This window comes from Notolepis coatsorum (assembly GCF_963971535.1).
Source record: "Notolepis coatsorum genome assembly, chromosome: 3".
In the NCBI taxonomy this organism is placed as follows: Eukaryota; Metazoa; Chordata; class Actinopteri; order Aulopiformes; family Paralepididae; genus Notolepis; species Notolepis coatsorum.
Genome location: NC_140167.1, coordinates 123,318,817 through 123,341,312, shown reverse-complemented (window position 1 = coordinate 123,341,312; position 22,496 = coordinate 123,318,817). Strand labels below are relative to the sequence as shown.

General features: G+C 43.6%; 1 protein-coding gene across 1 annotated transcript; it reads left to right on the top strand.

Moving 5' to 3' along the window:
* The first annotated feature begins 4,597 nt into the window (after nucleotides 1–4,597).
* On the top strand, nucleotides 4,598–22,231 carry LOC311224493 (gap junction gamma-1 protein-like). The gene is made up of 3 exons (XM_084309510.1): nucleotides 4,598–4,733; nucleotides 12,898–14,071; nucleotides 19,515–22,231. Exons 2-3 carry the CDS (start codon nucleotides 12,931–12,933, stop codon nucleotides 19,526–19,528), a joined length of 1,155 nt encoding a protein of 384 aa, XP_084165636.1. The 5' UTR covers nucleotides 4,598–4,733; nucleotides 12,898–12,930; the 3' UTR covers nucleotides 19,529–22,231.
* Nucleotides 22,232–22,496: the final 265 nt, after the last annotated feature.

Below are 22,496 nucleotides of genomic sequence, written 5' to 3'. Positions count from 1 at the left end.
AACGTCTAAAATATCAGAGTTCAAATCTTTAAAATCTTCTGACGGAATTAAATGTTCTAACTTCAATGTTTTCTGTAGTTCATTCCATTGTTGTGTGAAGCTGCCGGCTTGAGATCAACTTGGAAGATACGACAGGTGTCTTCTGGTCCCTTCTTCTGCCTCTTTTGTTTATTGTCATGTCTTTAGATGCAAAGCGCATCTGTATGACCAGCAATGTCACTAACTCATCATCTGTATGACCAGCAATGTCACTAAGCTGTTATATTAGGAGGGAAACTTTGAAGCGATCTAAACATCTCTGGGAGTCATTCATCCGCAGCCACTACGGCAACCACCCCCCAACTACCCTCACCACCTTCTGACCATGCATCTGTTCTAGGGGTAGGGCTGTCTATTTCCATGGTAACTCTCTGCCCCTCCTCCCCAGAAGCCATGGGGGTTCTTTTGTGTCTCCCACGTGCAGACTTTTCTAACAGCAACCCGACCGACCATACACCGGGTATTGGGACACTGGCAAGGAAGCACTAGACTGTAATTGGAGAATCACACACCCCCACTACCCAACATATCCTACCACTGAGAGTGCGAGTCCCCCTCCCCCATACGGTGACCTTGCTAATTAAGCCCACCCAACCCCCTTTCTAAGCCCCCTACTTTGTCTGGTCAGCCTGCCCCCCACCTACTGTCCTAAAGCTGGGGTGTTTTAAGCGGGAAACAAAAAAGCGGCAAAGACTCTAGTCTACTCCTTGTTTGAATCAGCAAAATTGTGCATACAATGTAAAATATTATGTGTCAGTGAAAATCTTTTCCTTTGCTGGAGGGTGTGTTTTTGGTGACTGTTGCTTCAGTCAATACAATTTGTGTCTGCTTTCAAATGTAAATGTGCACTTATAAAGTATCATTATGCATGATGGTTTAATGGCATCTATCTCCGAATATGCATTAAGAAAAACATTCTTTCAAGCAGGTCTCCCTCTCCCCTGTTTTTAGTTCAGTTATTCCCATAAGCCTTTATTACAAAGGCTATTCATTATTCATTTTTAAAATGTTCAAACATCACATTTTCTTCTATATGATTTGCACTCACACCTCTTCATCCTGGCAAGCCCCACTCTGCTCACTGAGTGCAAACATGATATTTCCACTAATGTGACACAGAAACTTGGAGGTACTGCGCAGGATACTACAGCCTCCTAAGTCCTAAACAACACAGATGGGAAACATTAGCGTCACTGGCAGCAAGCTGAACTTCCCTGAAGAACTGTGAATGAAAACGTAACAGTGTGGGCTAAGTTTACTGCCAAACTTAATTACTCTAGTATGCACACTGGTGTAATTGCCAAAAAACCTACAGGTGCAACTAATAATTGCTACCTGACGTTACACAACTAACATTATAAAAGACACTTTTTTTTTTTTTTTAAGTTTATAGATTTTCTTGGTCTTTGTCAAGGCTAATATATTGGAGGCTAAGTCACCAGTAACTCACCCAATGGGAGATGGGAGTATGGCACATGATTGTGCTGGGGGGGTGTTTGGGGACCAAATCAATGGAGATGGGGACAAATTTCAACTGTGCATGTGTGATACCCCGATTTTTTCAAAGGATAATATCTCTGCTGGCGGGACAAAACCTCATAACTCCAAAAACCCAACTTTCCAGCAGATGAAAAAAACGAACACAGATTTGAGGGCGAATAGAGTTACGAGGTTTAGACAGATGATTGGTTTAATGCTTTCCCATTGTGTAGACTTTGTAAAACCACACACACATGGAGGATGATCTACTGAGTTGATAAAAAATATATATATATGGAGTTAGGAGGTTTTGTCCCGCCAGCAGCGATATGCAATATGACGGCAGTGACGTCTCCTCCATTTACCCTCCTTGGCCTTTGGGATAATGGGCAGTGCTTCCAAGTTCACAAAGGCATGCATTGATGGGTGTCTAGAGGATTATGTAAGGGGCCAGATCAAAAATAGGAATGTTGAAATAAATCAGCCGCTCACTCACTGGACAGAATGGAAAATAATTTCACAACTGACAACCAGGCTACAGGAGAAAATTATTCCAGCCTGGCCCACAGGTGTGAATTGACTACTTTAGGTACTTGAGATACTTATTTGATCAATCATGCTGGGATGCTATGGTGACCTTTGTCCTTGTACTTAATGCCACACCTACCTAATGGTTCCCGGCCCTACTGCAATGTCACTGTGTTGGCCAGGAGATTGGCTCAAGAATGCATGTGAAAAGACTGGACCCAACAACAATGCAGGCCGAGCATAAGCTCCACCAACCGAATGACCCAAGCATGACTACAGCTTAGCAGGGGTGTGTGTGTGCATGTGTATTTCCAGCCACACACAGAGGATGTGAAAAATACAGGCATGTTCAATACAAAACGAATGGATTTTTGGCATTGTGACAAATACAGGCACCATCTAACACAATTAGGGAAGAAAACAGCAACACATGGGTGATATTAGCTGTTTCTCTTCTTTCTTTTTTATGTTTACTTTTTACTGTGGGGGGCATGTTTCTGCTTTTTTTAGGGAGTGGGTGCTTCACCCTCTTCCACTGACAAAAGAGCTGACTGTTGCTCCCTGAAGGGGAAACATGATGTCACACAAAGCAGAACTTGCACAAGCGTTCAGGCAAAAAACAGTTGTCGTATGGCCCTTTCATCAAAACATTGTGTGCCAGTGCGTGTGTGTGTATGTGGTGCTGAGAGGAAGGCAAACATCACAAGAGGGTGATTTATGGTGGCTCTGGTTTTATACTCATGGAGGGGTAGCCCCTGAGCAAAGCACTTTCACGCTGTTCGAAATGCGTCATGGTAGTACATTGATACCAAGAAGTCAAGAATAAGGGACACTATCAACAGCACAGATAGATGCATATATATATAGGTGCATAAATATGGTGTCATTAGTACCCATTGTTTAATGGGATTCAGCCAGTCAAGAGATGGTGGTAAATAAGATGACTGCAATGTGGAGAAACATCTGGGGAAAGCAAACAACTGGAACAAAGAAGTCCATTCAAGGCCAGTTGAGCAGAACCAGGCATTACAGGGATTCATCGTTGATTCAATGTCAGAATGGAGGAAATTTCATCTTCTCTTGAGAAGCCATGAGGTTCTGTTCGGCTCCAGAATCTCTGTCTCTGTGCAGAGCACTGAGGCTTGCAGTGTGGTTAGCCAGGGCACCCCACAATAAACCCTATGAATGGAAGCACGCTTGTGGTTCACAATGGAGGCTCCCCAGTCCCTAAGAATGGGGGGAAGGGCATCACATTCCTCTCCTGACCCCCTGTTTGCGGCAAATATTAAACAATAACCCGCACTTATTGGGCTTTCAGCCTTCTTGGCTAGATATGAAATGAAAAGCAGCCATCTCTGATCTTTCCTTTCTGAAATCATAATGAAGTTGCTTGGCAGCCAACTTCAATTCTGAGTAATGACTTGCATTTCTGTGAATACGGGGAGAACAATGTGATTGTTCAGTTTGACTGGAAAACCAAAGAAATTAGTCCAGCCAGTTGAGTGCCTGTAACGTTTCATTTTAGTATTATTGCACAGAGCATATCTACAGGAAAAGTGTGTCATAAACGTAACAGGAATTCTAGCTGTGTAAAGGGGAATCTCAGATTTGATTTAGTGTGTGGAGGTTAGTCATGGTGGAAGCCAGGTTATGTAGCTTATTATCACCTCCACATAATGCTGAGTTCAGACCATTAAGTGGCCATGATTCACTTGGTGAGTGTGCCAATTCATGACCGTACTGTACTCCTTTTACTAAGAGAAATAAAAGCGACATAAATCAGGACTTAAGTATAGAGCACACCTCCCTTTGTCTTTCACCAATGAACCTTTTACAAGGTTAAATGACTGTGTAGGCCTACACACATCCACTAGAGCTGGCTGGTTGGTTAAGAATACATTGTGGTTCTATGGTTCAAAACAAGGGGTAAAGCTCAAATGGCATAGGAATAAGGAATAGCATTAACCTCGCCATTGCCAAACAAAGTGTGTGAAGGAGGGAGGATCTCATATAGCAACCTCCAACAGCTGCTTGGGCAAGGTGCCACTTTTCAGTGAGGAGCAAAGTGGGTCTGATGAACAGGCCTAGCTACTGCCAATCAGAACTGACCAGGCAAATCATACAATAATAAATATAGATATTACATAGACGACACTACAGAGACAGATGAAATGTCCTGTTGGTTACACAAGTGATGTCAAACTTGCAATGAGGTAAAATGGTATATTTGTGTAAATGCTAATCACAACATGCATCATTAAGCGTTGAAACGGTGAATAAAAGAAAACTGAAAACGTTACCTACTTAGACATTTGACTTTGACATGACATAGTTGGCATTTGCAGAGGTTAGAAATTCACAATACATCTGAGGTAAGTTTTTGATCGGGAATGCTGGTCAAAAGAAGAAGATCAGCGTGCTGAAGTTCCCTCTCCTCCTCCTCCTGCGCAGCCAAGGGGTGGGGTGCGCAGCTGAAAGGGGGAGGAGAAAGGGGGGAATTTGGGGATAGTCTTTGTCTTCACCCCAGAGCCCCGATCGATTGGAAGGAGACAGTTATAAAAGCTTCTCTCAAAATTGGGTTGATGAATCAGGGGTTTTTTTTTAAAGGAGAGAAGTAACGAAACGCTCTCGGATAAGGACACTTTTTGGACTGGTCTGGCGAAACGGGATCTGAATTGTACTTGAAGGTAAAATACCAACAGCTTGCGAACAAAGCATCACCGGATACACAGCCGTTTCTCTCTACTTGATTTCTAACGTTAACTGATGCATCGTGTACCAATTATCAGCTAAAATGTGCTTCTCATTTAGTGTTTGAATCACGTATAAAGCACTCGTTCGTTGGTCGTATCCTGGGTAAAATTACTAGCTTAAAAAAACGCTTCGCGCGCACGGAGACCCCATTCGTCAATGTACACAATTATTCTACCTCATTAATGATCGCACGTTAAATGACATATTATGGTAGCGTCTAGACTGTGTGCATTGTGAACAAGGCAAGTTCTTAAAAGTTGTGTTGTAAATTCCAGTCACTGTCTTAACGTTAGATCCCGTTGTTTGGTGGCGGGCGGCGCGCGCAGGAAAACGCACGAGGAGCTCCGATGCGCTGCATACAGGATGTTTTTAAACCACGATGTAAAGAAGGGGTCGTTACCTTTTTACAGCCGTCCGGTTCTTTGTACATTTATTATATGTGCATCATTATTATGTGTAATATTAGTAGGTTTAGTTCATGCCAAGATTAAAATACTAGGCTGTTGAGTTAGGTCTGACCAAGAGATGCGTTTATTGTATTCTGAGCGCAAATATTCCTCCTCACCTGAAAGATAATATTTGATATTATTTAGTACTTTTAACTATGCAAACCGGTACCTTTATGTTATTGCATGCCCATGGAGAATACGAATATATAAAAGTAATTGCCTGGTGATTTAAAGAACGAGTGAATCTCCTTAAACCATCAACCAGAACACCAGAATAGTTTGACTTGAGATTTGTGTTCGTGGCCATTTCCCCCAAAACCCCGGGGCCTCTGAGCCTAAACCCCGGGGCCCCTGAGCCTGAGGGACAGGGTTTAGGATGATGAGATAACGATAGTCTCGCCAGGCCAGCAGGCCATAACTAGCCTCCCAGATGTGAGACCACAAAGCGCCTCTGTCCCCCAGGGTTGTGGTGTAACTGGCAGTCCGTTTTTCTGCCTATCCTTTTGGAAGCATTACTGGAAGTACTGCAAATGGGGGTGGCCAGAGCTCTTTCCTAATGGAGACTTAAATATTAAAATGTGTGTATGTATTCATAGTTCCTAGAATTTCAGACACTTTTTATTGACTTCAGGCATACAGTATCATAGATGGTTTAAAGTTTAAACACTCTTTTTAAAATGAGACACTCGGCTTTTGTAAGGGACACAAATACTTTCTGTCAACTACAATTATTGGGTCATATTGATAACTGAGGTAGGACTTCTCTTAGAAAGTTCCAGTTTCTCTCTCTCTCTCCCACTCACAATGACAAAGCATTGGCATGGAATGCTGCTTTGCTCACGGCACACATATCTGCTCCATCAGTGATGTTTTGCTCCGGGCAATGGACCGTTATGGCTGACATTGTAGGCTATTGATTTGATCTCCTAACCCACTTCTCAAAGAAAGCCAGGTTTGACTATGGTGACGCTCTTAGCATGGTTGTTTGGAACTGGTAACATGCTTCCATATAGATTTTCAACTTGTAAACCACATGGTGGCTTTGAAGAGCAGCTGTAGTGTTATCTTGCCCCAAAAGCCTGTGAGAACTGATGTTGTCATTAAACTCCATGGGTTGAAAACTGTTGAACACAGAACAGTTGCAGAAGAATACCAGGCAACATACCAGAATACCCCGTTTTCCGGAGTTCTAGATGAAAAATCATACACCTGTACTAATGAACAATGGATAACATTTTCTTTCATATGCGTTAGTTGTCTCATTTTTGATGGTCAGCTTGAAACATGGTCAAAGTAAATCTGTTTTTCTTCAACTTTTCGTAGTGGTAAATTTCACAACATCAAGTTGTTAACATTAAGCTTTAAATATATCTCTAGGGCTCATAATGTATAAGATCCTCTGCATGGCTCAGCTAGCCATCACTCATAGCAGACCAGGCTGCAGAAACAAATTAGTGGGGGGGGGGGGGGGGCACAATGGTTTTTCAACACAGGTTCCCTTTTATACATTTCAGCTGGGACAACGGCACTGTGGCTTGCTTGGCGCTGCCCACGGTGCTGAACTAAACAGCAGAGAGGCAATTGAAAAATCTAATTTCTCTCTATCTTAAGAACATTCACTTATACAAAAACAGACTGAACGGATATATATATAACAGACCTGCTGGGGCAGCGGACTGAGAGCAGGGGACACAAACAGGCTGGATAAGATGGTCAGGAAGGCCAGTAGCTTGGTTGGGGTGGAGCTGGACTCTAGCGAGGGTGGCGGAGAGGAGGAACCTTGCTAAGCTCCAGGCCATCAGGGAAAACCCCTCCCACCCACTATACACAGACTTGGCTGACAGGAGGAGCATGTTATAGGCTCACACTACCTAAATGCAGCACTGAACGGCACAGGAAGTCCTTCATTCCGACAGCCATCAGACTAGGGCTGGGCGATATGGCCAAAAACGTTATCGCGATAAAATTATTTTCATATAACTCTATATCGATAATTATCGTCGATATAATGTCTGTCAAGTTTAATTAACTTCTTATGCCCGGCGGCGATGGACGGGCTATTAATAGCATAGATATATATAATGGACTTGTTTTGCTGCTGCGAATGTCTCATCAGTCCGCGCACGTTAGCAGTTAGCCGACAAGCGGAGTATCTCATGACAATTTACTAAATATGACCCTAAAATACTCTCTTCCGCCCCAATATACGTATACCCCACACTACTATAAACATGGCCTCAGAATTCACGCCACACACATACTCGGCACGTAAATATATAAAATAGCGCTGTGCAAGCTAGTTATCCTAGCCAGCCTGTTGTTTCTAAGCTGTGTATTCCATGACAATGTACTAAATATGACACTAAAATACTCTCTTCCGCCACAATACATTGCAACAACGTCCACTGTATACCCCACACTACTATAAACGTGGCCTCAGAATTCACGCCACACACCCACTCGGCACGTAAATATATAAAATAGCGCCGTGCAAGCTAATTAGCCTAGCAAGCCTTGTTGTTGAGTCCTACCTCTGGGTCTCCTTCCGGGTCTCCTTCGCTCTCGGCCATCTCCTTCACTGATTGGTTGTTAGTGCGTGTGCTCATATCCAAGCTTGGAAAATCGATATATCGAAACTTTGCGACCACGTTTCATGTTTATTTCGAGGAAATAATTTATCGCGATAGTTATCGTTTTATCGCCCAGCCCTACATCAGACTATACAATGCATCACTGTGCCTCACTGAGCACAGAGTGACAGTTACCATCTTCCTGGACTCTTACTTTTTAAACAACACTGTGCAATATTACACCTAATGTAGACTTCAGTATATTTTTACTGTATTTATTTACTGTATATTTTATTCTATTTTTATTCTATTTCATTTTATTCTATTCTTAGGCCATTTGTTTTGTTATTCTTATTCGTGACTTGTTCTGTCTAAATGTTTAATGTTGAGTGATTTGCAGTCAAATTTCCCTCAGGATAATACATTTCTATTCTATTCTATATCTTTGAAAGGTCTCCATTTATTCAACACTTCTGAATTCACTGACAAACTGAACTGAACTGACAAAAATAAGGTGGCTAAAAAAGCAAACAAAATTCCTCCACAGGCTACTCATCATCATTAGTAGAGCGGCAAGCGGCGTTTGGGGACAGAGTGAAATCTTCTTAAAACACTGCCCCTCTCCACTCATTCCTGAACTTTTTTGTTAAGTCCTTCTCAAATGCCAACTGAATTAAATTGGCCTTGCGTCGATGAAGCATACTAAGGCGATGTTCTGTAAAGACGTTCTTGAGGGTAGAAAACGAATTCTCACAGAGTGCCGTGCTAGCTTCAGTAGTGTTGTTGTTGACATTAGTGCCCACTAGGGCTGTCCCCGACTAAGGATCTGGATAGTCGACTTTGATTAAAAAAAAAAAAAAAAAAGTTTTATTTTTAATTTTATTTTTTACCAGGGTGGGCACAGCTGACTCAGTGGGCGGGCCCGGCCCCCTAATGCCCGCCCATGGCGCCGGGTCTGACTCATAGAATATCAGTTTGTTTATTGGCTACAGTGTTGGCAGATGGGAAATGTTAAATTATCATCCCAAAGGCTTAAAATGGAAATTTTTTGGAAATTATAATTTATCTGTGTAGAACAAATGGGTGTACAAAGGACACATTTATCGTATAGAGACCGACGGCATAATTATTGTACATCTGGCATGCTCTATCCGAAGCAAGAGCTGTGATTGTAGGATCAAGAAAAGAGAGGGACTTGAGATGGGTCAATTGGAAACTGTATGGCTTCCCCCCATTGAGGTCACTAGTCCTCTTAATTTACCCCACAATGCATAGCATGTAAAGCGTGCTCTTTTGCTGTTAGCTAACACTAGCACTAACAGTACCCACCAAAAATGTGGAGCTAATGTTGGCTACTACCAAGTGTTGCAGCTAACTCTAGTTATATTGTATATCAAAGACCATCTTGTTTGCTGTAGCTTACATGGCAACTCTGATATTCTGTAGCAACTGGTGCTAATGCTTTCTAACGCAACATATGCTTTGCATTATGGGATAGATGATGACATCTTTAATGGGGGCAGCCATACTTAATACAATTCTCCATTGAGGCGGTATAATGGAAACTGTGCCTCTACTGTCTGCTAGGACTGTTTGGGTCCCTGCACTCCTTTCCTCATACCTCAGGGCTGGCCAACGTTGGGTCTGCGAGTGAGGGCCCAATGTGGCTCTAGTCTCCACAATATTATTTTGGGGCAGCCTCTAGTGAGATGATTTTTGTTCAACTTGTTTATGTATATAAGGACTGAGGGATGGTTTAAAATATCTTTATTATTAGGCCTAGGGGATACAATCGTGTTGAATGCCCCGTGACCATGACACTGTTATTTAGAGGTGTGACGAATCTCCTGTTAGTTTTTGATTCTTGGGGTCACAATTAGATTAAAAGAAAATCTCTTCATAATCAATTGTTGATCCTATACATATATTTGATTCTAGATTGCGGTTTTGAGTTACTTTGAGATATAGTTTAATAGGTTTCAAAGATTTTTCCTGCTCCCCCTTACCCTTACTGTTGGTGTTCCATCTCTAAAGTGATAATTGTCTAGTTGCATTCTTTAAGCCATGAGCCGTGATGATTTGGTCACTTTTGTCTTGGCTGGTAAAAGCAGAAGTTTCAGGCCTATAGGTCCCACAGACTACTACACAACGATTGACTGGATCAACGATTTTGCTTTGTCATACCAGAGCAGACTGTATTGCTGCCTTGTTGATTTATCCACTGTACACAAGGATGCAGCTCCCTCCTACATCGCTCTGAGTCTGACTGGCTAATGGTACCATTTTTGTTTTTGAGCACACAGTGAGTTTTCTTCTATAAGCAGAAGCCTACCTGTGTTGTGGGAGGCATCATTTGTAGTAATAAATTGTTACATTAACACCCCCTCCTCTCTACCCCACGCACACAAATTGTAAGGCTGTCCCCGAACCCTGTTTTTAGGGTTCGAACGTTCGCCAGGGTTTATCGAACGAACGTTCGAACTTTCGGTTTAAAAAAAAAAAATTAATATTTTATTTTTAATAAACATTCTTTTTTAATTTTTTTAATAATAAATTTTTTTTTTATTGTATTATAGATCCTACGGAGGGCGGCATTGCATAGTCTATTGGTGAAAAACATGTTGTTTACAGTGGTGGCTGTTCATGTAAACATGTAATTAAACAAAGCACTCAGAAGAAAATAAACAAGCTACTGCATCAAAGTTACTACTTATGATAAACAATAGCCCTTGCAGTCACGTAAGGGGCTAGATAAACAAAGGCATTCGTTTTGTGGCATTAACGTTATATAGTTAGTGTTACACGTTCAATAACGGGTATTCACTCTTGGTCGACGGGGAAGGGAGAGGGGAGCCGGGAGGAGAGGCGCACGCCTCGGCTCCTCAACAGACCCGTCCACCGTCTACCTCGGAACGGTGGTAGGGCGGACGGGCTCCCAACACGCCTGCCGCCCGTCCGCCCTACCACCGTTCCAAGGTAGACGGGTCTGTTGAGGAGCCGAGGCGTGCGCCTGCTGTTGTTTCCAACGCAACCACCTCCCGCCATGAAGCTCGCGCTCCGTGGCCCAAAAAGGCTGGTATTCATTAATGATCCTTCTGCAGGTTCACCTACGGAAACCTTGTTACCGATTACTTCCTCGGCGGGGAGCTAACTACGGCTCCCCGGTAGCTACGGTAAGTCTGTTGAGGCTTCTCGCAAGCAGATCAATGGCGGCATTGCCTGAAGTAAAAAACGAATAAACGCTTGCCGATTGGTGGTAACAGCAGAGGCGGGTGCAAGCGGTGTGACGTAATTGGCAGAATCGCCTGTCAATCAAAATAGAGCTCTGGTTGAGAAATAGTATCCCGCTGCAGCCCGGCAGACCATACTGGTTGAGCCGAGCGCCTGACGCGCCGCTTCACATCACCTCAACCCCGTGCGCATCCTTTATTTTTTTTTTCACCGAACGTTCGAACCTATTAATTAAAGTCCGAATGTCAGCGTAACAAACGAACGTTCGAACGTTCGGGCTCAGCCTTATTGTCTTGTCTGGGCAGAGAAGCTAGTCATGGTGTAAGACCACAGATCCTTGATGAGCTGTAAGTCTTAGGTTTCCCGTAGGACAACTGACTCATATTTCCTCTAGGACAACTGACTCAGATTATTGCACCAATTCATTTTACTTTACTACTTTAATTTTTAATGGTTATTGCCTTTTCTTTTAGAGGTAGAATCTGTAATGTCGTCAAACGGTGACCATACTTTCTTTAGCCTGGTGTGTGGCTTGCATTCTGCTACACTATCCCATGCGGCACGGTGATGTAGTGGTTAACACTGTCGCCTCACAGCAAGAAGGTCCAGAGTTCGATTCCCGCTTGGGGACCAGGTTTCCATGATGCCAGGTACTCGGGTGGGGTATCTCCCAGGCCTTTCTGTGTGGAGTTTGCATGTTCTCCCCGTGCTCGCAAGGGTTTCCCCCCTGATAAGATAAACCCAATGGAAAAACATGCACAACAGATCGCTAACGCTGTGGCGTCCTTGACGAAGACGGACAGGAGCACTTGGATTGGTCCCCGGGGCGCGGCTCATGTTGCCGCCCTATCTGCTCCCGGCTGCCCATGGGGGGAAGGACAACGGGATGGGAAAAGTGCAGAGAGACATTTAATCGGCGACTCAGTGCATGTGTGTGTGTCTTCCTGTGGGTCGGCCATCTCGCGTGTGTGTGTGTGTTAAACTGCATGACAAATAAAAGACTTCTAGTCTAACAATTATTATTATATTATTATATATTATTATGTGACAACAGATCCACATACATGTGTTTCTATTATAGATGAGCTGTAAACCCCTCCTCAGTCGTGTAAGAACAGGATTAGATTTTACAGCTGTTTGATAACATTCCTCGCGTGGCTGCGTGCATGCTCTAAGCGTTGGCAGCTATTAAAGTCCAACTAGAGGTCCTCCTTGCCTGAGCATGCTGTCTACAGATGTGGAACAGCTTCAGTGTGACGTGGGGGGGGGGCGTGGTGGATTGTCTGGGACTAGAGCCGTGTCTCCACCTAGTGGATAATGGATATGTGTTGTAATTACCAAAATGTATCAGAACCTCCTTCGCCCTCATGTGTCTAGTAGCATTTTAAACCTGGTTGTGTCAAGCATACTGCAATTATGTTTATCACATTTCACATTAGTCTGGTCTATTTTATTTATGGATTGTTAGTTTGTCCAATTGGTTCCTTTTTTAAAAACGGGAGTTTGCATGTAGAAATTGTAATTCATACACTGTTCACCTGATTTTGTAAATACCCTAAAATTTATGAAATTCTGCACTTAAAGCACATTTTGATTGTTTAATTTCAAGTCCATTATGGCGGTGGTGTACAGAGCCAAAATTGCGAAAATTCTGTGTTTATGGACCTGACTGTAGTTGTAAGAAAAGTGTGGATGAATTTCCACCACTGACAAATCTACCTTTGTACAATGCACTGCTTTTATTTTTAGCAACTGTACGGTCCATTATCAAGTAGATTTAAAATATTTAAAACCTTTTTTCAGGCTACAAGCTTATGACCATGCATTAACATTCTCTTTCCATGCAGATCTGAGCGGCCTTCCTTCCCCTCAGAAGTACAATGAGTTGGAGCTTCCTGACCCGTCTGCTGGACGAGATCTCCAACCACTCCACCTTTGTCGGTAAGGTTTGGCTCACCCTCCTCATCGTCTTCCGCATCGTGCTGACGGCCGTCGGGGGAGAGTCCATCTACTACGATGAACAGAGTAAATTTGTCTGCAACACGCAGCAGCCCGGTTGCGAGAACGTGTGCTACGACGCCTTCGCCCCACTCTCCCACATCCGCTTCTGGGTGTTCCAGGTGATTATGATCACCACCCCCACCATCATGTACCTGGGATTCGCCATGCACAAGATTGCCCGCATGGATGACTCAGAGTACCGGCCACGCAAGAAGATGCCCATGGTCAGCCGGGGCACCAACCGCGACTACGAGGAGGCGGAGGACAACGGTGAGGAGGACCCAATGATCCTGGAGGAGATCGAGCCGGAGAAGAAGGAGGAGAAGTCGGACAAGCCCAGCAAGAAGCATGACGGCCGGCGGCGCATCAAGCGCGACGGCCTCATGAAGGTGTACGTGTTCCAGCTCCTGTCACGTGCCACCTTCGAGGCGGCCTTCCTGTTCGGCCAGTATGTGCTGTATGGCCTGGAGGTGGCTCCGTCGTACGTATGCACCCGGTCGCCCTGCCCGCACACGGTGGACTGCTTTGTCTCCCGCCCCACTGAGAAGACCATCTTCCTGCTCATCATGTATGGCGTCAGCGCCCTGTGTCTGTTCTTCACCTTCCTGGAGATCCTCCACCTCGGCTACAGCGGAATCCGCGACTGCTTCTGCACCCCGCGGTCGCGGCCCCCTACCCCCCGCCACTCGGCCCTGACCAGCCAGAGGCCTTCCCTCTGCGGCCAGCCCTCTGCCCCCCCGGGCTACCACACGGCTCTGAAGAAGGACCCGTCGGGGAAAATGGCCTTCAGGGACAACCTCGCAGACTCCGGCCGAGAGTCGTTTGGGGATGAGGCCTCGTCGCGGGAGCTGGAGAGGCTTCGGCGACACCTGAAACTGGCCCAGCAGCATCTGGACCTGGCCTACCAGAATGAGGTCAGCAGCCCGTCGCGCAGCAGTAGCCCAGAGTCCAACGGCACGGCTGTGGAGCAGAACAGGCTCAACTTTGCCCAGGAGAAGCAGAGCAGCACATGCGATAAAGGTGAGAATTCTGCCTCTTCCTCACATAACTTTCTACTAGGGCTGTCAAAATTGGCCAAAAATTACATTGGAATTAGGACAGAGTAAAATCTATCTTCATTTGAATTATCGATTAATAATCCCAAGAGATCGATCTTAAAATAAAAGTGTGTGTATATATTCAATTTTTCATCCCCCATTTTAGTTGTTATGGCAATTCCTTTCCTGGCCATTGCGTGCATTGCCCCACTGTGTCTGCGGGTCGGCAATTAAATTTGGCCTCGGGATAGGAATTTTCCATTGGTTCTCCCAGCCCACATGACTATTTCTAGCATTTCCATTGGCTATAGTGACGGATATAATCATATAGATAATGACTGGAAATACAACAAATCTACGAAACCACATACTGAGACATCACCAAGACGTGACATATGCAAAAGCCAATGTTCCAATAAAAGGTACATTCATGCAACAGCTTGAGAGTAAATTCTTAATGTAAACATTGATATTTTTAGAGGGTTCCTTGAACCATTGAATCGGATTGATCAGAAATCTAATCTAATCGGGACCTTGTGAATCGGAATCGAATCATTTTGGGAAATCAGTGGCGATACCCTGCCCTAATTCGAATACTCCTTCTTAAAAAAACACATGGGTGCCAACTATGGATGTCTGATATTATCGGCCTACCGATATTGGCATTAAAATGTGATATCGGAAAATATCGTTATCGGTTTTCAATTTTTTTTTAACATTTATCTACCCAGGCAAGCAAGTAAGAACTAGTTCTGATTTTATTTATTGTCAAAAGTATGCATAATGTTGTGTTAATTCCATGACAAGAGATATGTAATGTTAATTACCTGAAATTAAGGGACCCTGCATGTATCGGTTGATATCGGTATCGGAAATTAAGAGTTGGACAATATCGGTGTATCGGTACAAAAGCCAATATCGAACATCCCTAGTGCCAACCCTTGGAATATCTATTGTTGTGGATTATGTCCACAAGAGGGCAAACCAATACAACGGGAGACATAACTAGTAGGCTATAGGTCATTTATTTAAACAAAATAAATATCAACATACCTACACCAGCATACAAATGAATGAATGTATTATCTCAATCTCTCAGAAGGGTCCGTCTCTCGGAGCAAGATCAAATAAATGAAAGTTCACGGTATATAGAATGGACATGTATACACAGCAGCGCGCCTCCAAAAAAGCTGTGATAAACGTGAAACAATATATTTACCTTGACATGAAACGTATGATGCTTCTGTCAATTAATTATTCAATACCTGTTCAGTAAGCCTACAGTAGCCTATATACTTTCATGTTTTGTTTAAATAAAATTAAGGCACACAATTCCTAGAATGTGACTAAACAAAGTCGTTTTGCCCTGAGGGATTATTTACAATAAAGTAGGGATGCCCCGATCACGTTTTTTGCCACCGATCACCAAACGCCTTGGGCCATATCGGCCGATACCGATCGTTTTTGATATTTTTTTTTAATAATTTTATATAAATAATTTTATAATTTTTTTTTATAAAATATATATATTAGATAATTAGACTTGTACTTGTATTATCTGCGAGACATCGCCACCACGCAACAAGTCAAAATGCTCGCTATCTGCAAACAGCTCCACTGTCTGTGTGTACTCGAGTAGCCTCCAGCTACGGCCAGGATTCTCCGGCACTGCAGCTGGACCCTAGTATTGGTATAAATCACATTCAGCCAGCCCTCAGCTCGAATACGCATCGAATCAATGTTATAAGACATTGATATCAGGAGCTATCTGTAGCTACTGCTAGCCGGCTAGATAACGTTAAGACAACGCCTCAGTGAACTATTTAGTTTAGAGTTAACGTGAGCTAACGTGAGCTACCGAGTCAACGGAGGTAACTTATCATGCACTCGACTATTGCTGGAGCATTTGTTGATATCAGCAGCTATCAGTAGCTAGCCAGCTAGATAACGTTAGACAATGCCTCATGTAGTCACTGGGTCATTTAGTTTAAACAGTAACGTTAGCTCGGTAGGTACTGGTAGCCAACGCTAACTCACGTCGCATCATGCACCAGACTATAGTAGACTGTGAGGCTCTTGTTTACATGAGTGCGGGAGGGGCTGGGGAGGAGGAGGCACCGTACACTGCGGGCAGCTGTGTGTCTGAGAGAGAAGTCAGCAGTGACTGTGAGATCTCCGCTAAGAATTGGATCATGTTTTTCGATCGGTTTTGACAACCGGCGAAAATAAAGCATTATCACCCATCGCATATTTATACTGATTATCGGCCGATAACGATCGGTGGCCGATCGATCGGGGCATCCCTACAATAAAGTGCTTTAAAAAAGTTAGGGTGCTTAAATTCTTGACGCTATAACGCTCAAAACGCTAGCGTTAGCACGTACCACACAGAAAGATACATGTAATGTAGCTGACTTAAGGTTAACTGGCTCAGCATAAATCCGTATTTCCAAACGGGGCTTTGCAAATCACTCTCTCCGGAGCCGAGTTGGGATCTGAAGAACTCTGCCATCATCACGAATTGGAAGTGCCGTAATTCTAACCCTTCCAGAAGCTTTGTGGTCCGGTCTTGAACTTTCCATAAATGTGTCTCCATAAATCCATTTAGTTAGATCCAGCACTGAATGTATCTTTTTTTTATCCACTTTTTCTCCTTATTTTCTATTTTTCTCCCATCCCAATTTCGTGTATCCAATTCTCCCCTCCCCTGTCTTGAACGTTGCTTGACTATGCCCCCCACTGGTCGGTTGTAGAGAGGATGGAAGCCTTGCATCACGTGTTCCCTCCAGCACACGAGGAGGCAGCCTGTCACATCTTTTCGCCTGCCAGCGCGGACTCTCATTGGCGAGGTGTAACGCATGGAAGGCTCACACTACCCTCGCCACTTCCTGTCTCTGCTGTGCAGGCGTCTCCCAACCGACCTGTAGGGGTCGCTGTCCACAACGTCCAATCCCCACCCATCCAATTCCATCCGCTGACTCTGCCAAATGAGCCAGTACAACGGCCGGCCCAAGCCGAAGGCAATGCTGAGACTGGGATTCGATACCGGAGTCTCTTGCATTGGTGACGAGCGCAATCTCCGCTACGCCACCCAGCCGCCCTCAGCACTGAATGTATCCTTTTGATGACAACAACTATTAGCCGTTAGCTATTTCCTGGTTGATTCCGGACATGATGTCACACGAATGCCAGGCTGCTCAGCCAATAGACAATACATTTTATTAGTGTGACCGCGGCTTTTGTAAGGTGCACGTAAAGGGCGCAACTTTTTTCTTAAATTTTTACAATCGAATGTGTTTTTCCAAATATAGAATATTCGTTGACAGCCCTACTTTCTACCCAAATAGAAGTTTGGTGAGAAAGCTCCCCTCTTTAGTTATCTTGGTTAAATTCTTCTGTTTTATTTTACGAGTAATTACCACCGCTTATTAGGGATGGGCGATATAACGATAACTATAATTATCGCGATATATTTTAATAATCGAAATAAAAAAATGTGTGACCTGCAACAGGGCAGTTTAAGGGGCCTTTCTCACTCACCTATTGGGATCGAATCAGCGCTCCCGGGGACGGGGGGGGGGAGTGTTCTCACTCAGACGGACACACCCCTTTTGGGATCGAACCGGCGCTGATTCGTTTTACCCCCCTGCTGAACCTGGGACAGTTGGATTAGGTGGTTTCGGATGCGGGCCAGTGGGAGCGGGGGGCGTGACACACACACAACGTCGTTACTGTAATGCTTTTCATGCTTGCTTGAATTATGGGCAGATAAAACCACACAGCAACAACTGGACAATACCCACAAAAACGATATTTATGGGCAATTTGAGAGTTCACAGCTCAGTGGATGAAAACATGAAGCCACGTTACAAACAGCACTTCCCTGGCTCGCATTAGGCCTGGCAATTTTGTTTGCCATGCTATGATACATTGGTTTCTTGTTCAATGCATTTATTTCTATTAGACCAGTGGTGCCCAACCAGTCGGCCGTGGTCGACCAGTAGATCAATGACATGGAATATAATTGCCACGAGCGATGAGATAATGTGCTGAACAGGCTAAGCTAACTAGCGTTAGCCGTTAGCTTAGCGTTTGCCACAATGCTATACTGTTATACTGGCATATTGCATTCACGTTAGCATGTAAGCTAACAAAATCAGCGCAGACGAGACTAAACTCAGCTTTTGGTGTTCAATTGTGTTGATGTTAGTTTTGTTTCATCAACAAATGAGAGGCAGAACACACAGTGAATGTATCCATTTTGTTTATTGCACGTTCTTTGCTGAAAAATAAGTGCTACAGGCTATACTAGACTTACTACGCTAAGCTAACTAGCGTTAGCCGTTAGCTTAGCGTTAGCCCTGTGAAACGCTCAAAAGCGAACTCTACAACACCATCCATTCGTGATCAAATGGGGTGGGTTATATTGACAAGGCTTGACAACAGAGGTTCAAATATAACTTCATATTTATTGGTTATTTGTTCATTTTATATCAGCATCCAGTCTCCGCCGTCGTGTTAAGACATTTCCTGTTTACATTTTCGAACGTGACATCATCGCCTACGGCAAGCGTACACGCTCAAAAGGCAAACCGTAAACGGAACCCGGAGCGAACCAAGACGTGTGTACACAAACTAGAGGGGGGAGAGGGAGGGGGGAAGTTCGCATCAGATCTCGGAAAACGGGCTAGAATGGAATGGAAACGAGTAGGTGAGTGAGAAAGGCCCCTAAAACCAGAGACAGTGGACAGACTTGTCTTTCTTGCCTGCAACTTAAAGTAATGGCTTTGCTTGTCCAAATGACAATACTGACCAAATTGAGATTTATTTTTCTCTTGTCCATTTATTTAGTTTGCTTTCTAATTTAAAATACAGTTTGAAACAGTCTGTACAAAGTAGGCTATGTGTGCTAGCAGAGCTAGTCTCGTCACGAGTCACGGTGCACATGTGCGGTGGTTTGTCCACCAAAAAAGCGCCAAAAGATAGAAAAGAAACTAGCAGAGCCAGAACTGTTCAACTCCCCTGGAGCCACAGCCAGCAGAGAAGCCGGTTTACTTTCGCTTTCAAACCAGCTGCAGCCTGAGAACTGGAGTGTGAGGGGATGTAACACTAAAGATGGCGGCAACGACAAAGAATTGTTGCAAAATGAACATAAATCTGTTTAAAATCGATATCGAGTGATATGATATTGTTATCGATATCGATATCATTTTTGGCCATATTGCCCAGCCCTACCGCTTATCCTCAAGCATAATTTCTGATTCTTTTTTTGTGTTCTCTAATGTGTCAAACCAGCCCTCTTTTCTTGATCCTCAAATCACAACTGTTGCTTCCCTTGGACAAAGTTTGTGGAAGAGGGAACTGGTTGTATTAACTCAAACGCCACCCCGTTAATATCACTTCTCTATCTCTCTCTCTCTCTGCAGGTCTCCGAGCATAGGTGCTCCTCATCCTAGCAGACACTAGGGATTGCGTTTCACATCAGGGACAGTGAGTGGGCATAAGGGAAAATGGAGAGACTTGTTTGTGTGATGCGTGTTTGTAGATTCACTGGTGGAGGAAGAATCTGCCTCAAGCCTTTCAGTATTATGGTCAGTGATCATCAAACACTAGATGAAATTCCCCCAAAAAACAGAGCAGTGATCTCTACCAAACGGCTGCATATGACCTGCCATCCAGTGATACTTGACATGACCCACTAGCCCGTCTGAAGATCCATCCAGTGGTACTTGACCCACTAGCCTGTCTGAAGATCCATCCAGTGATACTTGACCCACTAGCCCGTCTGAAGATCCATCCAGTGGTACTTGACCCACTAGCCCGTCTGAAGATCCATCCAGTGGTACTTGACCCACTAGCCCGTATGTAGATCCATCCAGTGGTACTTGACCCACTAGCCCGTCTGAAGATCCATCCAGTGGTACTTGACCCACTAGCCCGTCTGAAGATCCATCCAGTGGTACTTGACCCACTAGCCCGTCTGAAGATCCATCCAGTGATACTTGACCCACTAGCCCGTCTGAAGATCCATCCAGTGGTACTTGACCCACTAGCCCGTCTGAAGATCCATCCAGTGATACTTGACCCACTAGCCCGTCTGAAGATCCATCCAGTGGTACTTGACCCACTAGCCCATCTGAAGATATCAAAGTGCTCAAAAACTGTTGTTGCGCAACAAAACCTCTTGCAGCTGTGCTGTTTTTTCTTCTCAGGGCAGCTGTGCTGTTTATTCCCCTCTTTGTTGTTTTTGAAGCATAGGATTTATTAGTGGTTCCATTTTTCTGTGTTTTTGTCATCTCTGTTGCAATTTTAGAGGGGTGCATCTCAAGTTTGCCTTGGACCTAAACTGGTGTTTACATTTTCAGCCATTCAAATAAGGTGAAGGCAGCCTAAAGCGTAGTGCAAAAAGAAAAGGTCAGACTGTTAAGGTTTGTTTAATTTTTGGTAGGAAGTGAACCACAGTTTAGTCTGTGCTTGTAGATAATCCAGTTCATATTATGAACTGGTAGGATAATGGACAAGGCACCACTCTTAGAGGAGGAGCAAAATAGGTACTGGAGTCGGCTTAGGCTGACAAACGGATTTTGGGGATGTTGAATTTCATGCAAAGCATACCTTGCAGGTGACATTTTCAGTTTGGACTACGTCATCTACTTTTAGTTGACGATTTTGGCTTCATAGCCAGATACTTTCTTTTAAATGTTCTTCCCCAAGTCTGTTGACGAGTATGGTAACTGGAAGTCTCTTGTGGAGCCTTTGTCCAAAGGAACAAAACAAAAAACAAAAACCTGGATAATGCTTGAATAAATGTAAATTGTGACCGTCGTATACTGTTTAAATATGAGTTTTTATTTTCTTCTATTTTTGTATTAGTTTTGAGTGCATTGAAAATTACATTTTGTCACTATGGTCACTATTTCTGTTAGGAGTTTGAAAAGAATGAACGTGTTGCTGTTCATCAGCAGTTCCTCCGTCACCAGGAACTCCAACCCTAAAATAGAACTATTATACTCTACAGTTCAGTTTCGATTTGTTAATATAAAAGATATGTTCCTAAGCTGAATACCGGAGATGAGGCTAGTGATGATATCCATTGACTAATCCTCCATAGATTCCATATATGAACATTTTCTGAATAGTTCTGTTCCATAGATGGAAGTCTTGATGACATCACAAATTTAAGTCTGATTCCCAGGGAGACTGCTGGCTGTGTTTATAGACATTGATGTAACTGTCCCAATAACGGCACAATGTACATTCGATTAGAATTTTCCCTTAAGTGAGCTGTTGTTTCTGTGAAAATTCAAATGAGGCGCTTTAAAGGTTGCATATTATACTCGCTAATATAAGTCTCTGAGGTTCCCGAAAAACAAGTTTTTTTGTGTGTGCTGAAAATACCACTCGATTATGCCTTCTATCGGCCACTATACCCCCACTGTTTCAGTCCTTTGTCTGGATGGGCTGTTATCCGATTTCTGTAGCCTTAAATGCAAATTAGCCATGTTTTTCCCACACCGCACTTAGCAACTGCTTCGACTTCCGGCTCCCACAATTCAGATCAAATCGTCAAACTAGGAGTTTCAGATCAAGATCCAGCTATTTCATATCCCATTTCCTGTGTAAAATGTTTTCGATGGAATTTTGTAAACTGTTTATGTGGAAAAAGTGTGTTTACAGGCCAGCCACCATCTTGAAAAACTGACATGCAAATCAGAGACCGTCCTCGCCATTTGATGTAGGACTGAGAGGCAAATCTGAATGAATCTGTACATCTAGAGGCAAAGTTTCTGAATATGGGCTGTGTGCAAAATATGCCTTGGTTGTTTTATTTAACCCGTTTGTGTTAGTCGGACCGTCAGAGACTAATGTGTGTGCACAAGCACTGATATGTGACCTTTTTAATGCTTGAAATAATTGAACTGTGGTTCATAACCGGTTTGATAATCTGTTGTGTTCCACTTACAGTGTCAACGAAGATCATAAATGTGTCCTTTTTGATGGGATGATGCATTGCCTTGAGAACTCCATAGTATGATGCCATCATTTGCATTCTACCGTACCTGCAGTGCCATGAGTGCCAACTGTCAAGTAATTTCAAATTTGTAGTAGCTTTTCATACTTTTTATACTATTGGTATCTATACTATTTTTGTGGTTCGTTTTTCAAATAAACTTTTCAACAAATATTACTTGTGAAGTGGTTTCTGGTTTGACACTTTTCGAGTCATTGGCATGCCATCGGTCCATCCTTAGTATTTGGCTACGTTACATCGTCACCACGGACATCTTAGTAGGCAAACGGGTGAATGTAATCAAACCGCATGTGATTAAAAGCTAATTATCTATCATGACATTGTTAAATTTGGTAGGACTGGCATGACATGTCATACTATGAACAGGCCAGGGATG

What these genes read in the sequence shown, in the direction of transcription:
- LOC311224493 (XM_084309510.1), top strand. Translation starts at nt 12,931, where the DNA reads ATGAGTTGGAGCTTCCTGACCCGTCTGCTGGACGAGATCTCCAACCAC.